The 19,990-nt window shown below is 39.0% G+C and overlaps 1 protein-coding gene across 1 annotated transcript in view; it reads left to right on the top strand.

Annotated features, from left to right (window-relative positions):
* Positions 1 to 13,325, top strand: part of UNC5D (unc-5 netrin receptor D) — a 189,685-nt gene extending 176,360 nt beyond the window's left edge. The window contains 1 exon segment of the mRNA XM_032229779.1: positions 13,121 to 13,325. Within this exon segment, the coding sequence (XP_032085670.1) occupies positions 13,121 to 13,325 (205 nt within the window).
* Positions 13,326 to 19,990: the final 6,665 nt, after the last annotated feature.

Raw genomic sequence — 19,990 nt, 5'->3', positions numbered from 1 at the left:
TCATCTGCAAATTTGATGCAAATTTCTTTAAATGAAAGACACCTTTCTTTCTCTCATCTACGTCATTTATGAAGTTACTGAAGAGTACCGGGCTTAAGAATGAGCCTTGTAATACCCCTCTACTAACTTCTCTCCATGTGGATGAAGTACCATTAAGGATTACCATTGAGAATGGTTTGTCAGCCAGATACAAATCATCTGGTGGTGATGTTGTCTATTCCACATTTTTCTAGCTTACCAATAAGTAGGTTGTGGCCTACTTTACTGAAATCTAAGTATACTATATCCACAGCATTTCGCTGGTCTACCAATTTAGACCATCCTTTATTAAAGAATGAAATAAGATTGGTTTGGGATTATCTGTTTTTAACAAACCCATGCTGGCTACCAGTTATAACCTTATTTGCTTATAGTTGTTCACTATAGTTGTTCACGAATATCTTTTCCAGAATCTCCCCAGTTATTGATCTTAGACTGATCCGTTTGTAGTTTCCTAGGTCTGTTTTCCCCCACTTTATTGAAGATGGGAACCACATCAGCCCTTTTTCAATCCTCAGGTACTTCCCCAGTGCTCCAGGATTTTTGAAAAATATCATACAATAACTCTGAGGTAACATCTGCCAGCTCCTTCAAAACTCTGGGATGTAATCTATCAGGTCCCAGTGATTTATATTCATCAAGGTTAGATAAGTGTTATCTTACCATTTTCTTGCTTATTTTTATTTCTAGTTTGTCTTTTACAGTAGGGTTTTTTTTGGGGGGGTACGTTGGGCTATAATTTCTTTTTGTGTGAAGACTGATACAAAGAACCAGTTAAGAACCTCTGCTTTCTCCCTACTGACTGTTACTTCCTTGTCATCTTCCCTCTTTACTGGACCTTCTGTTTCTTTGACTTTTTTTCTTATTATTGATATGTTGAAAGAAACTTTTTTTATTATTACCTTTGACTTTTGTTGCTAGCCTTTTGTTCATTCTGAGCCTTTGCTTTCCTGGCTATCTGCTGATATTCTGTCTTAGTTATGTGTCCTTTTTTCCCCATTTTTTGTACTTGTCCTTTTTGTCTTTCAGTGTACAGATTCTAAAGATTAACAGAGTTGGAAGGGGGACCTTGTAGGTCATCTAGTCCAACTGCTCAAGCAGGAAACCCTACACCATTTCTGACAAATGGCAGTCCAATCTCTTCTTGAAAATCTCAAGTGATGAAGCTCCCACAACTTCTGAAGGCAAGCTTTTCCATTGGTTGATTGTTCTCACTGTCAGAAAGTTCCTCCTTGTTTCAAGGCGGAATCTTTCTTTGGTCAGTTTCCATCCATTATTCCTTGTCTGGCCTTCAAGTACTTTGGAAAATAGCTTGACCCCCTCCTTTCTATGGCAGCCCCTCAAATATTGGAACACTGCTATCATGTCTCTCCTGGTCCTTCTCTTCACTAGACTAGCCATGCCCAGTTCCTATAACCGTTCTTCATATGTTTTAGTCTCCAGTCCCCTAATTATCCTGATTGCTCTTCTCTGCACTTTTTCTAGAGTCTCAACATCTTTTTTATAGTGTGGTGACCAAAACTGAATGCAGTACTCTACGTGTGGTCTTACTAGCCTTTATAGAGTGGTATTAGTATTTCACTTGATCTTGATTGTATCTCTCTGTTAATGCAGTTTAGGATTGCATTGGGGTATTTTTGGGTGCCGCTACACACTGCTGGCTCATATTTAGTTGATTGTCCACTAAAATTCCAAGATCCCTCTCACAGTCACTGCTATTAAGCCTGATTTCACCCAGTTTATATGTGTACTTTTGTTTTTTCTTACCGAAGTGTAGGACTTTACTTTTCTCTACATTGAGTTTCATTTTGTTAGATAGTGTGTAAAAGAGATCTTTGTGCAGCCATGTTGGTTTCTTCTTGATTTTTTTTCTTTTTCAGTGGTATTATGCTGGACTGGACTTTTATGATCACATTTTTCAGAGTTTCCCATGCTTCTTGAGGTTTTTTTCCCCTTTAGGATTTTCATCCATGGGATCCTTCCTAGGCTCTCCCTGGCTTTGTTAAAATCAGCTCTTTTAAAGTTTAAGGCACTGGTTGGATTATTTTCTATTGCCTGTGTTTGCATTATATTGAATTCCAATATGATGTGATTACTTTCACCTAACGTTCTGGCAACTTCAATGCCCTCTATCACTTCTCTGTTAATAAGAATTAGGTCCAGTATAGCTTCTAGTTCCCTTCTCTTCCACTTGGATGACAAACTTGTCGGCTAGGTTGGTTAGGAATCTATTTAATCTCCCACTTGCTGCCAAATTAGTCTCCCAGTTGATATCTGGATAGTTAAAGTCTCAAATTTCTTCTGTAGTATGCTTCCTACATACATTTGTTAGCTGGTTGGCAAAGAGTTCATCTATTTCTTCTGATTGGTTGGCTGGCATGTAATATACACCTATGGCAATGTCACTTTCCCCTCTTTTATATTGACCCATATACATTCTGGAGGGGTTTTTTTCTTTGATCATGTGCATTTCTGAGATATGTATTGATCTCTCACATATAGTGCAACTGCACCTCCTCTTTTTAAAATTTGTTTTTCTAACAATTTGTATCCATCCATCAGTACATTTCACTCATGTGTTTCGTCCCACCAGTTTTCTGTAATGGCAACTATGTCATACCTGCCATCATGTACTATTGCTTCTAGTTCACCCTATCTGTTCCCTAAGCTTTGAGCATTTGTGTATAAGCATTTAAGACTTTTTTTTCAAGTTTTTTATTTTTTTAAAAAAATATCAAATCAATGCATGAATAGTGTGGCATCTGGGTGTCATATATTCTCCTATGATTGTGGAGACAGCAGCCAGACTGGGTTGCTCTGTCCAGTAACCAATTGGACTGAGTCTACACTTGTGATGTCATTGAGCCCTGGTGATTCCTCCCAGTTTAGACTCAGTCCACCCTAGGACTAGCTGTGAGAATTGATCTCTCCTCCTTGCTATTGCTCTATTTTACTAGATTGACATTTTTCAATCTTTCTTTTCTTTCTGCGGTGGCTGAAAGGGAAAAATGACCCTGGGTTAGGTAGGAGATTTGCGACTCCCCTCAACCTCACAGGGTGCCCCTCTTTGCTTCACCACCTCTACAGGGCAGCTTTGGCTCCCTTCAGAGCCCACAAACAGGAAGAACTCAGCACAAGGAATGCAGAGACCCATTCCTTATGTCTGAAATCACCACGAAGTCAACCGGAAGTCAACATTTAAGACTTTTATGCCTGTCCATGGGTATATTTCCTGATCTCCTAGTTGTTGTTTGAGTTTTTCTCTTTTTTTTCCTCATCACGCTCTATCTCACTGTTTGATTTGTTTTCTTGGGATTTATGATTGGTTTGGTGTTTTAGAGATTCTAAAGCAGAGGTCCTCAAATGTTTTGAACAGGAGGCCAATTCATGGTCCCTCACACTGTTGGGGGGCCAGACCGGCTGTTTGGTTGTGGCTAGGTGGTCATGTGACTGGGTGGGCGTGGCCAATTTAGCAGTCCATTTTGCCTTTGTCCTTGCTGTATTTACTCAACCGAAGGAATCTAATTACTTAAGACACACACATACACAAAAAAAGGAGAAAAGAGCACAAACTTTCTTGCCACTTGCGCAACTTCATTACAACAGCAGCTTCAGGGTCCTTAAAATAGGCCATTAAAAAAGGAATAAAACAAACAGGATTTCATTCAAAATAACTCCTGATCATATGTTTCAGGTGGCCACATAATAAACCAGACTGAGAACTGCACCAATTAAGATTGCAACTAAAAACCCCAAGATGGGCATTGGGATACATTGGAAGCAGGTGGAAGAACATAAGAACCAACACACGCACACAGCCTCCAATGGTGAATTAAGGATGGATAATGGCCCCTCAGACTTTTGAGGGCCGGACTATTTCTATGAACACTGCATATATTTTCATTTGTAGTGCAAAAAAACCATGAAATAATACAATATTTAAAATGAAGAAAAAAATTTAACCAACATAAATAAACTACTAATTCAATGGGAAGTGTGGGCCTGTTTATTTGGGATTACAGGGTTAAAGGTCTTTTAAGCCTGGAGGAGAATTCAAAAACTGATTTGCTTTTTGCCACACTTTTGCATGTGTATATACATACATGAATATCTACCAAAATTGTTCAGCAACCAATTTGGTGGATGTATTTTATATATGGGAACAATCAAAGGACTTTTAAAAACTTTTAAAGTCCACGTTACATGCTGCCAGCTGCTTTTCATCTCACAACTCCATGGGCCAGATAGTTTGCATTAGTGGGCCATATCCAGCCCACAGCCTGTAGTTTGAGGATGCATGTTCTAAAGATTGGTCACCCTCTCCCTTCAATTTTAGTTTAAAGCCCTTCTGATGAGCCAGTCTTGGGCCAGTCTTTTTCCGAGTACATTTCCCTCTTTTTTCGTGAGTTGCAGCCCATTCTCTTGCCAAGAGTCCTTCGCGTAGATAATGAAGTCCATGGGTCCAGGAAACCAAAGTTTTGGCAACACCAACCCTTTAGCCAGTGGTTTAGTTCTATAATTCTTTCCCCCCTCAATGAATGTTGATCTTTCATTGGGTCTACTGATGAGAACATTTCTTGTGCTCCTAGCTCCTTAACTTTGTTACCTAGTTGCTTATAATCCTTCAATATTGTACTTAGGTTCTTTGTTGTGTCATTCGTCCAAATGTGAAGGAGGAGGAAAAGGTAGTAATCTGTGGGCCTAATTATTTTGGTTAGGTTCTCAGCCACTCTGCAGATTTTCACTGGAAAGAGACAACATGTTGTGGCCCACCAGTGGCCTGCAGAGCTGGTGGCAGACTCAGACAGTGAGGAGGTTGGGGAGGAACATGGGCCAGTCCTGGAGTTTGGTGAAGGCTCTGATGAGTGCTCCATGTCAGAGGCAGAGATGAAGCCAGGGCTGTCCAACAGTTATTAGCTTCCTTCAGAGTTGGATGTCAGTGGGGCAGAAGAACAGCTGGAGCCTGCTCCCGATGTGTGCATGCACAGAGCTTCCAGGAGAAGGAAACAGCTAAGGAACAAGGGCCGACTCAAGAGTAAAGGCACAGGTAGACGGTGAATGGCTCCTCCCAAAGGAAATAAAGAGGAGCAAAAGGGGAGGGGAATTTGCAGGAGACAATTAGTTCAATTCATTAGGGTGAAGATCTGTTCCTGACTTCTTGCCACGTAATTCTTGCTGCTTCTTGCTGCTACGGAGTGGGGTTTGGAAGATATTGGCCTGGCAAATCTCCAAGCCTGATAAAGGTCTGTAGTTGTGAGAGCTCATGAAAGACTGTTTGCCAGGACTTTGCTGGAAAGGAATTTCCTTTAACCTAAATAAAAGAGGTTTTATCAGGACGAGGAGTCTGCTTCATGATCTTGGGAAGCCTAGGTCAGAACACAGCATACCTCCCTACATTGTATGTCTGGTCTGCAGATGGCTGGTTCTGTTCCTTTGAGAATAGAATCTCTTATCACCAATACCCACCTTTCTTTTTTGGGGTGAGGGGTGCAATCTGGGGTACTTTTCTGTTTATCTCAAGGTTGTTTATTAATGTGACTTTTTAAGGGATATTTGATGCTGTCTTTTTTAGCAATAGCACTTAGACTTATATACCACTTCACAGTGCTTTACAGCCCTCTATAAGTGTTTTACAGAGTCAGCATATTGCCTCTGGGTCCTCATTTTATTGACCTCGGAAGGAAGGCTGGGTCAACCTTGAGCCTGGTGGGACACAAACTGCCAAACTCCTGGCAACCAGTGATCAGCAGAAATAGCCTGCAATACTGCATTCTAACCACTGTGCCACCTTTTCTTGGTGTCTGCATGTTTTCTTGGAGAGGGAGGTTGTGGGTCTCCATATATTCATCTAGGGGAGAAATTGATTGTTCAGTTTAATTGGGCTGTTTCGGGTTGGGTTAGATTGGGCAGTAGGGGCTTGTTAGATGTATGTTGCTTTGACTAATGTATTTTCTTCTATGTGTGGCATACCTCCATTTGTCTTCTTCCAAGAGTTTATCACCAGGTCAAATCCTTTGGGAGTTATTTCTTCATTATTTGGTTCAATTTGGGTGCAGCTTTGTTGCATAGGAGTTTGGTTGGAGTAGGTTGGAGTTTGGCAAGAGTTGCTTCTAGATCCCTTACTTTTTCCTCTGGTAGTTCACAGTTTACATTTAATGCATGTATAATTTGGGTGTTCTTTGGGCATAAACACATACATGGAATGTATATTGCATACCACAATAGTATCAGTCACCTGTTCCATTAGGGGTTTTTTTTTGGCTGGTTCTTTTAAGGATAAAAAGGTATGTTTCTTTCTCTTTTTTTCAATCCTTTTTTCTGCCTTTTGTGCTCATTTTTTCTACCGTGTTATTTAACTTACTTACTGTTATGTTAGTTTCACTTATCCTTTTCTTCCCTATGTTTTTTAAAGTTTTTGAGCTCCAATTCCTCCCTACCTTATTATTTAAGACTTGCCTTTATTTATTTGACTGATCTTGTTCTTCCTTGATTTCTAATGTTCCACTCTTGTCCTTATTATTTGCCTCTTTATTTATTTATTGTTTGTTTGTTTATTATATTTATATGCCGCCCTTTTCCCCCGAAGGGGACTCAGGGCGGCTCACAACTCAAATCAGGGAAGGGGGGTACAGACAAAAAATTAAAAAAAAAGAAACATAACAATGCATAGTTTAAAAACACACAGCAGTCATACCATTCGAGACGGGGGCAACAGCTCTTTAGCCCCAGGCCTGTTGGAACAGCCAGGTTTTAAGGGCTTTGCAGAAGGCCTGGAGGGTGGTGAGGATGCGAATCTCCATGGGGAGTTCGTTCCAGAGGGTCGGAGCAGCCACAGAGAAGGCTCTCCTCCGGGTAGTCGCCAGTCGACACTGGCCGGCGGATGGAATTCGGAGGAGGCCTAATCTGTGGGATCTAATCGGTCTATTGGAGGTGATTGGCAGCAGGCAGTCTCTCAAGTATCTTTTATTTTCTGTCCTCTATTTATTTTTATTCTCTACCAGGATCTTCCCTCCTTGCCTATTGGGACCTCAGGCTTAAATTGTTTCCTTCACTTGTGTTGTTCACTGTTCTGGCCTCTTGTCATTTTATCTGCCAGCTCCATTGTATCTTTTGGTAGTTGGGTCTTTTCAGCCTCGTCTCTGTTCCTGCCAGCTCTCTCAGCCTGCTGTGCAGCTTATTGGTCAGCTCAGCTCTGCTGACTGGTCTGTTCCACTCAGCCCACCACTCAGCTCCACCATCGCTTTTCCCGTTGCTCTCTGCGCTGCTCTCAGGCTTTAGCTCACTGCACTGCCCCCTGCTGCTGGCTCTCCTTCCCTGCTGCATTGCTACTGCTGCTGCTTTTTGCTCTGCCACCACATGGCTCCTGTTTGCTGGTCGGTTGTGCCAGTATGCTGCTTCCACCAGCAAACAGGACTGCCTGGATGGCCCACGGCAAGCTTGCCTCTCCTCTCTTCTCCTCCCCTCTACTCCGCTCTCTCACTGACTTGCCTCTTTGTACTCTGCTGCACCCTAACCACTGAGCCGAGGTGGCACAGTGGTTAGGGTGCAGTACTGCAGGCCACTTCAGCTGACTGTTATCTGCAGTTCAGCGGTTCTAATCTCACCGGCTCAAGGTTGACTCAGCCTTCCATCCTTCCGAGGTGGGTGAAATGAGGACCCAGACTGTGGGGGCAATATGCTGGCTCTGTAAACCACTTAGAGAGGGCTGAAAGCCCTATGAAGCGGTATATAAGTCTAACTGCTATTGCTATTGCTATTCTGCTGCCCGCAGTTGGTTTGCCTCTCTGCTTACCTCACCTCAATGGGCCTCCGGTCTCTCTCGAGTGCAGTTGGGCTTCTCTCTCTCTCCTAATTTCTCCAATCTTCCTCTCCTTTTCCTTTCTCCAGTCTTTTCTTTTTCTTTTTCTATGAGTTATGTTTCCCTCTCCACCTCTCCTCATACTTTTTTACCTTAGTTTAATAGCAACTTTTCTCCCTGCAAAGTAACAATGCTTCCTCCATTGGAATCAGTTTTGCTAAAAAAAAATCAAAAGCAAAAAATGTAGAATGAGTATAGCAAAAAGATAAGAGATACAGACTTCTCCGTGCACGTATATTATTTTCTCCCTCTCACTTAAAAGAGAGACAAACAAATTCAACTAGGTTTCAGTTTGTGCTGGACAACTCAAAAATAAGCAATGCCAACTGCAATAGTGGCAGCTTTATAGTTCAAGAATTCAAATATTATTGCATATTATTTCAATAATCCTTCCAATCTGTAAGTATTAATCTGTTCCTTTTTTAATATAAATGAGAAACCACACATAAACAGAGCATTCTAGATGGAGATTATGAAGACTTTGGAAAAGAATTTGCAATAAGCCAATTGATTAAATTATGTATGTATGAATGTATTAACTTGAATTGAAATTTAAAGAAAATAATGTTTTGGAAATGATTGTGGTTCTGTTTGAAAGTCATTCTATTAGGATGTCTTCAAACCTGGGCATGTTCTCTGTAAAATACTTACTTTTTTAATTAGTTCAATCCTTCAGTCAGAAAATTAAGATTACATTTTGCTAGGAAAGATTCATATCTCTGGGTAGGGTTTTTTTTTTTTTAATCTCTAGCACCCAGGACTCTTTGTTGCAACTGGAAGAGAAAGGAATTTCATGTGTAAAAAGAAAAATGAGGAGAAGTAAGCAATTAAGAAATGAACCACCTATGCTTCATTCTGCTGCTCACACTGTGCAAAAATATTCCCAACTTGTTTCCGTTGTCAGGTGCAAGTAATCAGGAACAGGAGTTGAATTCAGGAACAAGAGTTGAATTCAAAGCACTAAAGGTTTATTACATGCTAAGAATCTGATCTACTAACAGTCATCCTAGATAAGGATGAATGGAATTCATGGCTGGACTTGATTTTCTTGTGGGAGCACAGTGACTTCAAACAGATGATACGTTAGACTCCACCCTCAGGATCAGATTGCTCATATCCTATATCCAATATGCATAAATCAAACAGCAGCTGAAATAGAGAGATAGTATTTTATCCCAAATTCAAAGGTGTGCAAATATATGCCTCTTCTTAACATCCATTCAATACACTAATTGCATGTATTATGCCTTTAAATACCTGAAATTTTATTTTAAGGAAATGCAAATCAAAACATATCCCTGGATCTCAATGTTACATATTGATCAATATTGATCAATGTTACATATTTCCTAGATTTTATCAGGTTTATTTACTGTTCAATCTGGATTTGAGGTGGGCATATCGATGCCTTTGTTTTTCTTCATTTTCTTCATTTTCCCTACTTCAAATTTATTTCTATCCATTAGTTTATGAAATCAAAGTAAAAATGTATCTTGAAAATCGATAATTTATGTTTACACTTACTAATATACACAATTTTTAATATATGCTTCTTAGCATCAACATTTTCTGCAAGCAAATTTCCCCTACTACACATACTTTTCCTTGCAATTTTTAGTTGCAAGCCATTTCCTAGTGTTCTGCAAAGTGTCACTTGCATTGCACCTATGCATTACAATTCACATCTATAGAAATGGGAGAGTACCAAACAATGCTAAATTGATACAGAAGATTAGTCAAATAAAGAAATTGATTAATATGAGAGGCATTAGTTTATTTTCTGCAGTGTAACTTAGCTGTTTTAATTTTTATAAGTTTGTCCTCAAATAAACCTCATAATGAATAAGAAGCACTGCAATGTGCCTTTTGTTCCAAAATTTCTAAAATCAGTTTAGAAAGATACTACTCTGAATTGTTTAGCTCACATTGCTTTCCCCTTAAAACAGATAAGAATCACTGCCAATGTAACATAACTTCTGCTTTATTTATGTATACACACTTAAAATTTCAAGATGTCATGATGTGAGTCACAGCTGAGAAGTGAACTATTTTTATTAAACTCTTCAATGTTTTGTATATTATGCAAATGTTATCATATGAGTTTGAAATATCCTAAATGATATATTATAGAGGCAGGAGGATCCATCTCTTTCCCAATCACTTTCTGGCCAATCATCTTCCTATCTTGTGTACATCATTCTGTGAAGGTCAGAGGTGGTTATGAGAAAATCTTCCCAATCTTAGCATCCAAGCATATGGGAGGCATTGTGAACTATTCAAGTAAAAATCACTGCTAGGTTGAAACCTGGTCTGCAGAGGTCTCATAAAATCACACTTAGAAGCAGAAGTGGGTTCCAGCAGGCACTACTGCCAGTTCGCTTGTGTATGCACCACACACGTATACGCGGTGCAATAAAAATTGTTCTGTGCATGCTCAGAAGCAAGAAAGAAGATGGTGGCTCCTATGGTGCAACCTGGAGAACCAGTTTGGGGGCGTGGCAAGCCTCGGTCACTGCCAGTTCCAGCGACCCAGGTCACCAAACCACTACTGGTTCAGCCGAACCAGGCCGGACTAGTAGGAACCCACCACTGCTTAGAAGGCAGCAACAGTGGGTCAGGAGGGCAGTAACTGGGCAGTTCATGACTTACAACTCAAAGTACTTCCATCATTTTACCTAGTAGTAAAGCTACTACCATAGCTCAGCTGACATCAAACTGTGGGATAGAACATAAGATTCCCACCTGTAGAATCATAAATTTTAGGTGCACCTTAGATTCACAATTAACAGGGTAAGATGATTGGCTTGAAGTCTTTCTCTCTCTCTCCTATCTGCCACTTGCCGAAGTTAGAGATAGTTTCTGGACCAGCTGGAAAAAGCCTCTTTGAGCTTTGCCAAGAAAGTGGTGGAGAAGCAAAGAGTCTGTTCTACAGCACAGCTTGCCAAAGCTTTCTGTGAGCCATGTTGGAGGATGTGTCTCTTGCCCCATCTGTCATTGTTTAGCAAGAGTTTGAGGGAAGCCATGCTGGAAAATTAAAATAACAACATCTATGTTTGATAAGCAGTCTTTTGAAGCAACACTCATCAAAGCTTGGCTAGGGCTATTAGACAATATATAATGCACTTTAGTCACTTCACTCTTCAATGTGATGGACATTGCTTTACAAAGTAGCTTCAGGATTACCGGTATGTGTTGCATGTACTCATCAAAACAAAGCACCCCTTTAAAGACTCTCAGTCATCCGGATATGAACTGTCCCTCACTGAAATCCAGAAGGTCTTTGAATAGTGGTCCTTCTACGAAGATGGTAGCAAAAATATAACTCCTTCAAATGTACATGCACATTTGGTGGCTTGTATATATGCAAATCTAGTTATGCAAATAGATACTTGCTTCAAAACCTTGCTTAGATCATTTTTCCCAAGGGAAATAACCCAAGTTAATTTGTAAAGAGGCAGCTTGAGAATAATGTGCATACAAAAATTAGTTTGCTCCACCACAGCTATTGCAAACAAATGAACATTTCCATAATTTATATGCACACATTTCAGCTGGTTTAAGTGACAAAAAAACAATAGGAAAAGGCAGGGTTAATGCTAATGCCTCCATATAACAGGAGTGCACACCTTTCTTTCAGCCAAGAGGTGCACTTTTTAATTATTTTGGTCTCACAAGGCATGCAAGGTTATACGGTGCCATCAGGTCCAGGAGGCTGGCAAATTGTGTATTCCTCTTTTCTTAAATGGCTAATGGGTAGAACACAATAAATGCCTATTAAGACTTCTGGAGGCTCAATGCATTTGCACTGTTTTAGAGGGCAAAGTAATAATGCTTCCCTGAAGATCAGTAATATTGTAGCTAGGTTTCAAGGTGAAGATCTTTGGGTTGTCCAAGAGACACAGATTATTCACCTTTTGCAGGTTTTTATAGGAAGACAAAAGGAGTTCCTGTCTCTATCACTAAAGTGGTAGTATATTTATAAATAGGTTAAATGTAAACTGGGTGCCAATCCAGCATTATATTCCCATAGTGAGAAACAAAGGCCTCTGGGAAGGAGAAATAACCCCTATATAGGTCTTCTTTGGAAAGTTATGTTCTCGCACAGTGGGGATGATGCATAGCTATTTCAATGTGACTCTGTAGCTTTATCATAAAGAAAGTGGGATTTGATTATTCAAGTTGTTTCCTATTCTGAATGATCATAAACCAAGGAATGAGGAGCCCCGGTGGTGTAGTGGTTAGAATGGTATATTGCAGGCAAACTCTACCCACAATCTGGAGTTCGATCCTGACCAGCTCAAGGTTGATTCAGACTTCCATCCTTCCAAGGTCAATAAAATGAGGACCCAGATTGGGTGCAACATACTGACATTGCAAACCACCCAGTGAGTGCTGCAAAGCACTTCGAAGCCATATATAAGTTAAGTATTATTGCTATTACTATTGCCATGATAAAACATCAGGACTTCAAGAGAAGGTAGGGGAACTGAAAGCAATAAATATTGTGGTTTAGAACAGGAGTAAAAGACCACCAGGCTTTTAGATGTTGCAATCCAGTTTCCAGCAGTCCATTCTTTTATTTTATTATCATTTTACTTTTTTTTTTTTTGCCAACAATGCAAACTATGTTTGCCTTCATGCAAAGTTCAGGCAGGAAGTACTAACAGACAGAAAAGCCCCTCCTTATCTCAAAAAGCATGGAGGGATTGGAAACACAATTATCAAATATATCAAAGAATCCATAAAGAATTTTGAGAATGTTCAACAAGAACATCTAGGAAGACATCTATTCATTGAATGGAGGCCATTATACCATTCTCCATATCAGAACATGAAGGAAGAGACAACCTCCTTCCTTGGAAGAAATGGTTCTCTTGAGCCTACATAGATGTATTTGTTATCCTTTCCACCTCATCCTATTATTCAGATTGTCCCATAGTCAATAATGTTTGCAAAGTTAAGGACTGACTAACAGCTAGGGAGAGCAAAAGATGAACCAGTGCTGAGCTGGATTGAGAGAAAATTATGAATCCAAACTAGAACGCTATTAGAGGGGAAATGGTTATTTGGAACAAGTGGCAAATTTTGTGAGAATCTTTGCTTACAGGAGTGCACTTTTCAATTTGCATCTTAGACTGCCTCTCTTCATTTGCGGTTGACCGAAAATACTTACTACTCTAACATGTGTTTTTTTTGCCACCTCCTGTTTTTCTCCTTCTCTAGGAATTTGTCTTATTTTGCTACACGTCACAGCCCCTCTGCAGTCATTTTGGACTTATGGGAAGCCAGACACCAGCACGATGGTGACTTAGACTCTCTAGCCTGTGCTCTGGAAGAAATAGGAAGGACACAATCCCAAATTTCTAACCTTACAGAAACTCAAATGGAGGAATCCAACTTCATCTACAGCAGACAAAATGGACTTTAACCATCACTTTTCTTTCAGAGAATCAAAAGTGAGTTTGAACTGAAATGGAGTCCCTGTTAGCAGGGAAGAAGCCACACCATGCATTTGCACCACCCAACTTTCACTCAGTGGGTCACTTCCTCCTTCTGTCCTCAAGCCAGGTCCCCTTTGGAGGAACAGAAGAAGCTGGTAAACCACGACTATTACACAGAGACTTTTCTATGCTGGATAAAAAGGAAAAAAAACACCCCTCCTCCTCCACCCACACACTTGCATGTACACAAATTCTATGCTTGTGTGCTAACAATCCTTCAGACACAAAGTGTGTATGAATACACAGCGCTTCAACTAAGAAAAGAAAATATGAAAATTATTGCAGATGCTTGGAATTGTCTTTGTGTAAATGTGTGTGGAGTAAGGGAGGTGTTTGAGTTGCTTGTTTTTTTCTTTGTTTAATCAACTTATAAGTTAGTTTGTAACTTGAAAATAGGCAGCATGATGTCCCTTTGATGAATATGACCATACTGGGGGCATAGGCAAGGATTTGAGGTCACTGCTGCTATCAATGGTAGAGAATGCACAGAAATATACTGCTACATTTTGGAGTTATTTTGGGGGCTTAGAGCTAAAGCAAAATGTTTCCTGCAATATATTTTTAAAGCAAATTTATGAAGGTTTTTTCTCTTTTTATCCATTTGATTAAAAATACTAGTTGCATAGTTTTCTTTAGAAATGTTGTCCATTTTTAGAGAATAAAGGTTATGAATGTAGACAATTTTTTTTTTAAAAAAAATCTTTTTTCTCCTTTCCTGACTTGAGAAAAACTGGAACATGGTCTCTCTTTACTATATATATATATTGAGGAATTCAAGAGGTTGCGTGAACAGAATTCTTAAAAAATGTTACTGGTGATTCAGTTTTATTTGTGCTTATGTTATGTGGAAATCAGCAGTTTAAATCTTTTCTTATTTGGTGAAAAAGGCATCTGATGCTCTGTTTTAATCTCAAAATACGTGAGAATTTATTTCAAATTTGTCTTGGTATGCTTTTTAGATGACTTTATAATAGGAAGGCTCTATTGCAGTGGTGGGTTTCAAAAATTGTTCAAACCTACTCTGTGGGTGTGGCCTCCTTTGTGGGAGTGGCTTGCTGCCCATGTGACCGGATATGAAGATGCTGATGACACTTGTCAGAACCACCTTAAATTACCTCACACACAGCATTGGCATGCATAAGAATATGATATAAACTTGTTTTTTAAAAGGCATCTTTGGTTTGCGTTAAAACAACTTCAATACACGCAATCTTCTGATTGCACCACAAACGCAGTAGTCATCCTTACCTTTCACAGAGGCACTGAGTTTTATAATTATGAGCATGATAGTGTAGAATAATCATATCCAAGGACCAGTGGTGGGTTCAAAAAAATTTGGAACTTCTTCTGTAGGTGTGGCCTGCTTTCCGGGTCCACTGGTGGAACCTCTTCTAACCGGTTCGGTAGATTTGACGAACCGGTTCTACCAAATAGGTGCGAACTGGTAGGAACCCACCTCTGCTCTATTGCTCTATTGAATAGATGGGCTCTATTGCTGAGATTATTTTCTACGATACATCTCTCTACAAAGCCTCTCCCATAGAGACCATATTTTTCTCCTCTGAAAAGGATCCATGGTAGGAGTTCCCTCCTGGCATTTTTCCTTGAGGTTTGTTATGTGTTGCCCAGGGTCTCATAATTTGAGTTGGGTGGCCTTATACATCTCATATATGAAGTATAAAAAGCAAGGGAAGCTGCAGACCTCTGAAGAGGTGATTATATAATAAAGGATATAGCCTTTGGTGGTCTCAGAAATGCAAGAGCTCCATTTTCCAGCTGTGGGAATGTGTCTGAAATTCTCTTTTCCATTGAACAAAAGCCAATTCTCAACTGAATGCCAACTAGTAGAAAAAAGTGTAGGAGAATATATCTGATTTTCTTTTCTTTTTCATTCTAAAAACATTTGCTATAAAGATGGGGATAGTTGTCAAAATTATATCAAATTTTCAAAATTTGCTGATGTTACACAAAGGGCAGCGTCTTACAAGTTGTTGTTGTTTTTAGAAGCTTATTAATAGAAGGCAGCACCAAAGGAATTGCATCAAACTATGATTGTTTGGTTATTTGATTACTGGTTTCATATCTGAAGTAGTTTTCATTACATGCATTAGTGGGATGGGTATCTTTCAAGTAATATACAGAGCGGAGATTTTATACTTTAAGAAGCTCACACTTCTTACTTATATTTTTGATTGATACTCCTGGGGAGCAAGGTAAGTGAAAGAAGCTGTTCTGTAGAAGAAATGGATCAATTAAAACTGGAGTAAATGCATTTTGGATCTTTTCAGAAAAAGTGAATACAGTAGATTATATAAATTACATTCCAGAAGTTCAATATCCACCATCTACCAATTGGATTGGCAAAATTCTCTAAGACTCCAGAGAACATTTTACTGTATTATCAATCTGTCAAATGTATTGGATTAGATGACCCAATTTTTTGACTTTTGTAATTGTCTTCCCATTTTCTTAAGATTCATGCTCAAGGAACTGTTCTGACTTAGAGCTGGGCTGATTTAAATGCTTTCAAAAAGATAGTGACTTGACTCATTCTTTGTTGGTATAAAATCAGGAAGGCCCTATAAAGCTTTTAAAAAATATTTTAAATCACTGTTAAACTTTTAACACCTGTACAATATAAAAATCAAATAATTTGCTTCTGCCAAAGTCTTTTGTTCATATTGTGCTAGATTTAAGCTTAAAACACTTAGATTTATTGAAGTCAAAGGGATTTTGGTCATAAGTAATGCAAAGTACTAGCCCCACTGTTTACAATAAGTCTACTCTAAATCATAGTTTAAAACCATAGTTTTCTTCAAAGGAATATTATTATTTTTTTCTTGTACTTACTTGTACTTGTACTTGACGCCTCTTCACCCATCGTGGGTATAGGTGACTTCCATGGAAATTTGACGCCACTGTTTTCGGTCCTGGGCTAGAGTTATCAGGTGGTGCAGCCAGTCGCTATTATATGATTTTCGGCTAAGATTGAATGGGCGCATGACTATATCTTTGGCTTTCCGTTTGAAGTGACGCAGAGTGGTTAGACGAACACCTCCTTTTGGCCGTTTCCAGGTCGAACCAGGCTCTGCAAGCAGGGAAATTTTGGGATTCGATTTTCTGGCATTCTCAATGTATGGCCTAGCCAGCGCCAGCGTCTAAGTTCTATAATGGCAGATACGGCGATCCATGGAAGCTGTTTCGGCTGGATATACCCAAGGGGGCGCCAGTCCCAAGGGTCGACAGAGCCCGATTGGTGGGAACGGGGGGGCACCACGTGAAGGCCGGGTTGTCGTTTGATAGCTGAGAGGCTTTGCAATAAGCGTTGCAATGTATATTTTGCGCATCAGCTATCCTTGCCCGCCCTTATTTTTTTTTTCTTTTTTTTTTCCAGAAAAGATGACCCCCCCCCCTTCATTTGCTTTTGAGAAATTGTTACCATCCAATTCTCATAAATCACTTTTTTTTCTTTCACTTGAAAGAAATAGGAGTATATTAGTCATCTATTTCTCAAATTAGATGTTTGGTGTTCTGTTGTTGCAGCTATCTCCATTTTAATTTTAAACTGTGGTTTTCTTTCCAATTATCCACAGAAGAAACAAGGGTCTAATGGAATTCCTGGTTAAAGGAGGATATGGACATGTTTCTCTCTAGCCTTGCTAAATAATCTAACCACATCAGTCTTGCTGATGAGCTCCAGGAAATAAGATGATCATTGACTAACAGGATACTTGGGCTAAATTATACCAACTTTCATACAACCACATATTCAGACAGATAGCATTATTACTCTCTTGGCACGCTTCAAAATATTATATTGATTTGTGTTTTTACACATGGTAGTACAACTGTATTGGATTAGATGACCCAAATTTTTGACTTGAGTGTCAAAAATGCAGTGAGAATGCAGTATTTAAGGCAAACTCTGCCCACAGCCTGGAGTTCGATCCTCACTAGTTTAAGTTTGACTCAGTCTTCCATCCTTCTGATGTCAGTAAAATGAGGACCCAGATTGTTGGGGCAATATGCTGATTTTTTAAAATGCCCAGAGAGTGCTATAAAGTACTATGGATATATAAGTTTAAGTGCTTTTGCTATTTGTACAGTCAAAGCTCACTAATGCCCACTTTGTTATCATTCATGCCACCTTTATATTTACTGCTTGGGCTATTAAACTTTCTTAAGACCCCATGTCTTTCAATTTACACTTTGTTTCCATTCAGTTAATGCATTAGAAAAGCTTGGAGCTCCTTGATTTTCTATATCTTTCATGGAATAAAGGAAAGGAAAGTGAATTGGGTTGCTCAGCTTCTAGGGTAGAGATAAACTTCATGAAGACCACACATATCTCCAGCAAAAAGTTTAATTGTTAATGATCATTTCTGATGTTTCCATGTTCTCTCTCCAGCAGTTACCCCATGAGATAGAGGGGCAAAGAGGTCAAAAAGATACATATTAGAGAAATTAGCTTGAAGAAAAATATTGATGCCTGCACAATGCATACAAATGTGCAAATTAAGAAGAGTATATTTGCAATATAATATAAATTGCATTAAGGAAATATGATATATATTAAAATATGCCTGAAGGGTATACAGGTTTCCAACAGCTATAACCAGCAAGAAGAGTTCCAATGTCCTAATCACCTAGACATATTTTTAAGGTTTTTAGAGCAATTACCCCTCTGCCATCCACATATTTGGCTTTGGTGCAAACCAGTTATTCAGGAGAATTTTGGAACTGCTCCTCTCTGAAGGAGATTTCTAATTGGCTCAGGATGCTGCTTGCAAAAGAAAAGGCTGCATCCTCTAGTAAATCTATGGACAACCCACAAGGAACTGTGACAAACCAATATCACAGTATATCTAAACACAAATTAGGTCCATGTATCATGGATATTATCTGACCACTTCAGTCTGGTTTACAAGATTCAGATAAATTGACAATCGGAAGTGAAGCTGTGCATCTCATTCAGAGAAAGATCCTGCTCCCCTTGGGACCATTTGTATTGGCCTCTGGAGCACCATAACTCCAAGATCAATAGATAGGAAAGGGTCAGCTGGATGTCCATGTGGAGGTCATTATGATTTAGCAGCAGGAAGTGGTGATGGTCTCATCTAAAGCATCTCCATCTGCCCAAAGGGAAGCACCAAATTTGGTTCTGAGAGATGTGAATAATCATCAGAAACAGCTGTTGTTTTATAGATAACAACAAGGCTTTAATCTCATAAGGAGTTATGTACTGCCATAAAAACGCTCAGGAAAAAAAAAAGGAAACATTCATATTAAAAATGCTCCTTTGAGTACCTAAAAAATGAGAAAATACTCACGGGTTTAGAAACAAACATAATTATAATCCAATAGTCCCAAGTTTTATTTCACCCCAATATGGTAGGTGTTAATTAAATAGGACAAAAAATATGTCCAAGAGCCAGTGAAGTGTTCCACTGGATGTTCTACCTCCCCCCCCCTCCCACCACCATTTATGACTATAAAAATCTTCTCAAATTGGGATTCTTCTACACACTCCCAAACTTTTTTTTTAAATAATATGTATATTATGTATTCATACTAAATGGAATCAGGTTTTTTTAAAAAAAAATATGTTTAATAAGTCTGAAAAATATTGAGCAACTTAGAAGGCAAGAAAACACTGGCTTTCCCCCCTTATTAAAATATGTTCTCTGCCTTTTAATATAACATCATTTTTTTCTATTTCCCCCAAAAATAAATAAAAAAAAGTTTTGACAGGCATCCATAGCATACATTTCTTTTATGGGCTTATATTGATAAATGGTGTGTGTGTCTGTGTGTCTGTGTGTCTGTGTGTGTGTCTGTCTGTGTGTGTAAAGGCACCAAGTCAGTCTCATGTCTTTCCAATTTCAAGGATTTTAATCTAGACAAAAAAACCTGCAAAAGCAACATCGTCCAAATGTCTACTTTAATTTTACAATGTTCTGGTCCAGCAAAAAGCACCTCGTTCTTTTAGTGGCAATTTTTTAATTTTTTTTTTCATTTTCAGATTTTAGACTCACTGTGAGCTGAGAGGAGGCAGAAACACTAGAAGGTGAAAACACATATACATATTTATTAAATACTATCAAAATCTGTTTTCTTTTCTAATAGGTTTCCTTTGCAAAAGGTGGGATTTCAGATTGTTTTTCATCCTGAAAATGACAGGGATGTTGCTTCCCCCCTCCCCCTTATTTCTGTAAGGGCAAGATTCTGCAATAAACATTTGCGTTCTCCCCCTGTACATCTTAAATGAAAGCATAAGAAGCCAAAGAGTCTGAAAATTTCTCGAGAAAGAAAGCAGAAAGAAGGATAAGGCACATCCTGTTAGCACTTTGTAGCTAACATGGGTGCAAAACCAACAGTATATTTCAGAAAAACAAAAAAAAATGTTCTTGAAAAAGCATAACCACATAGCTACATGACTATATAATCAAAATGGAATGCCATACAAATGTATTCTAAGGTGTGTGCATTCACGGAACTTCTCCTGAGCTATAACATGTATGTCTACATGATATGGTTAAAAAAATTAAGATGGTGGCTGCAATATTCATGGGCAATATGGAATTTAATTCCA

Source organism: Thamnophis elegans, chromosome 13 (genome assembly GCF_009769535.1).
Source record: "Thamnophis elegans isolate rThaEle1 chromosome 13, rThaEle1.pri, whole genome shotgun sequence".
NCBI lineage: Eukaryota > Metazoa > Chordata > Lepidosauria > Squamata > Colubridae > Thamnophis > Thamnophis elegans.
Note: the sequence above shows the minus strand (reverse complement) of the source record. Positions and strands in the feature narration are given on the sequence as shown.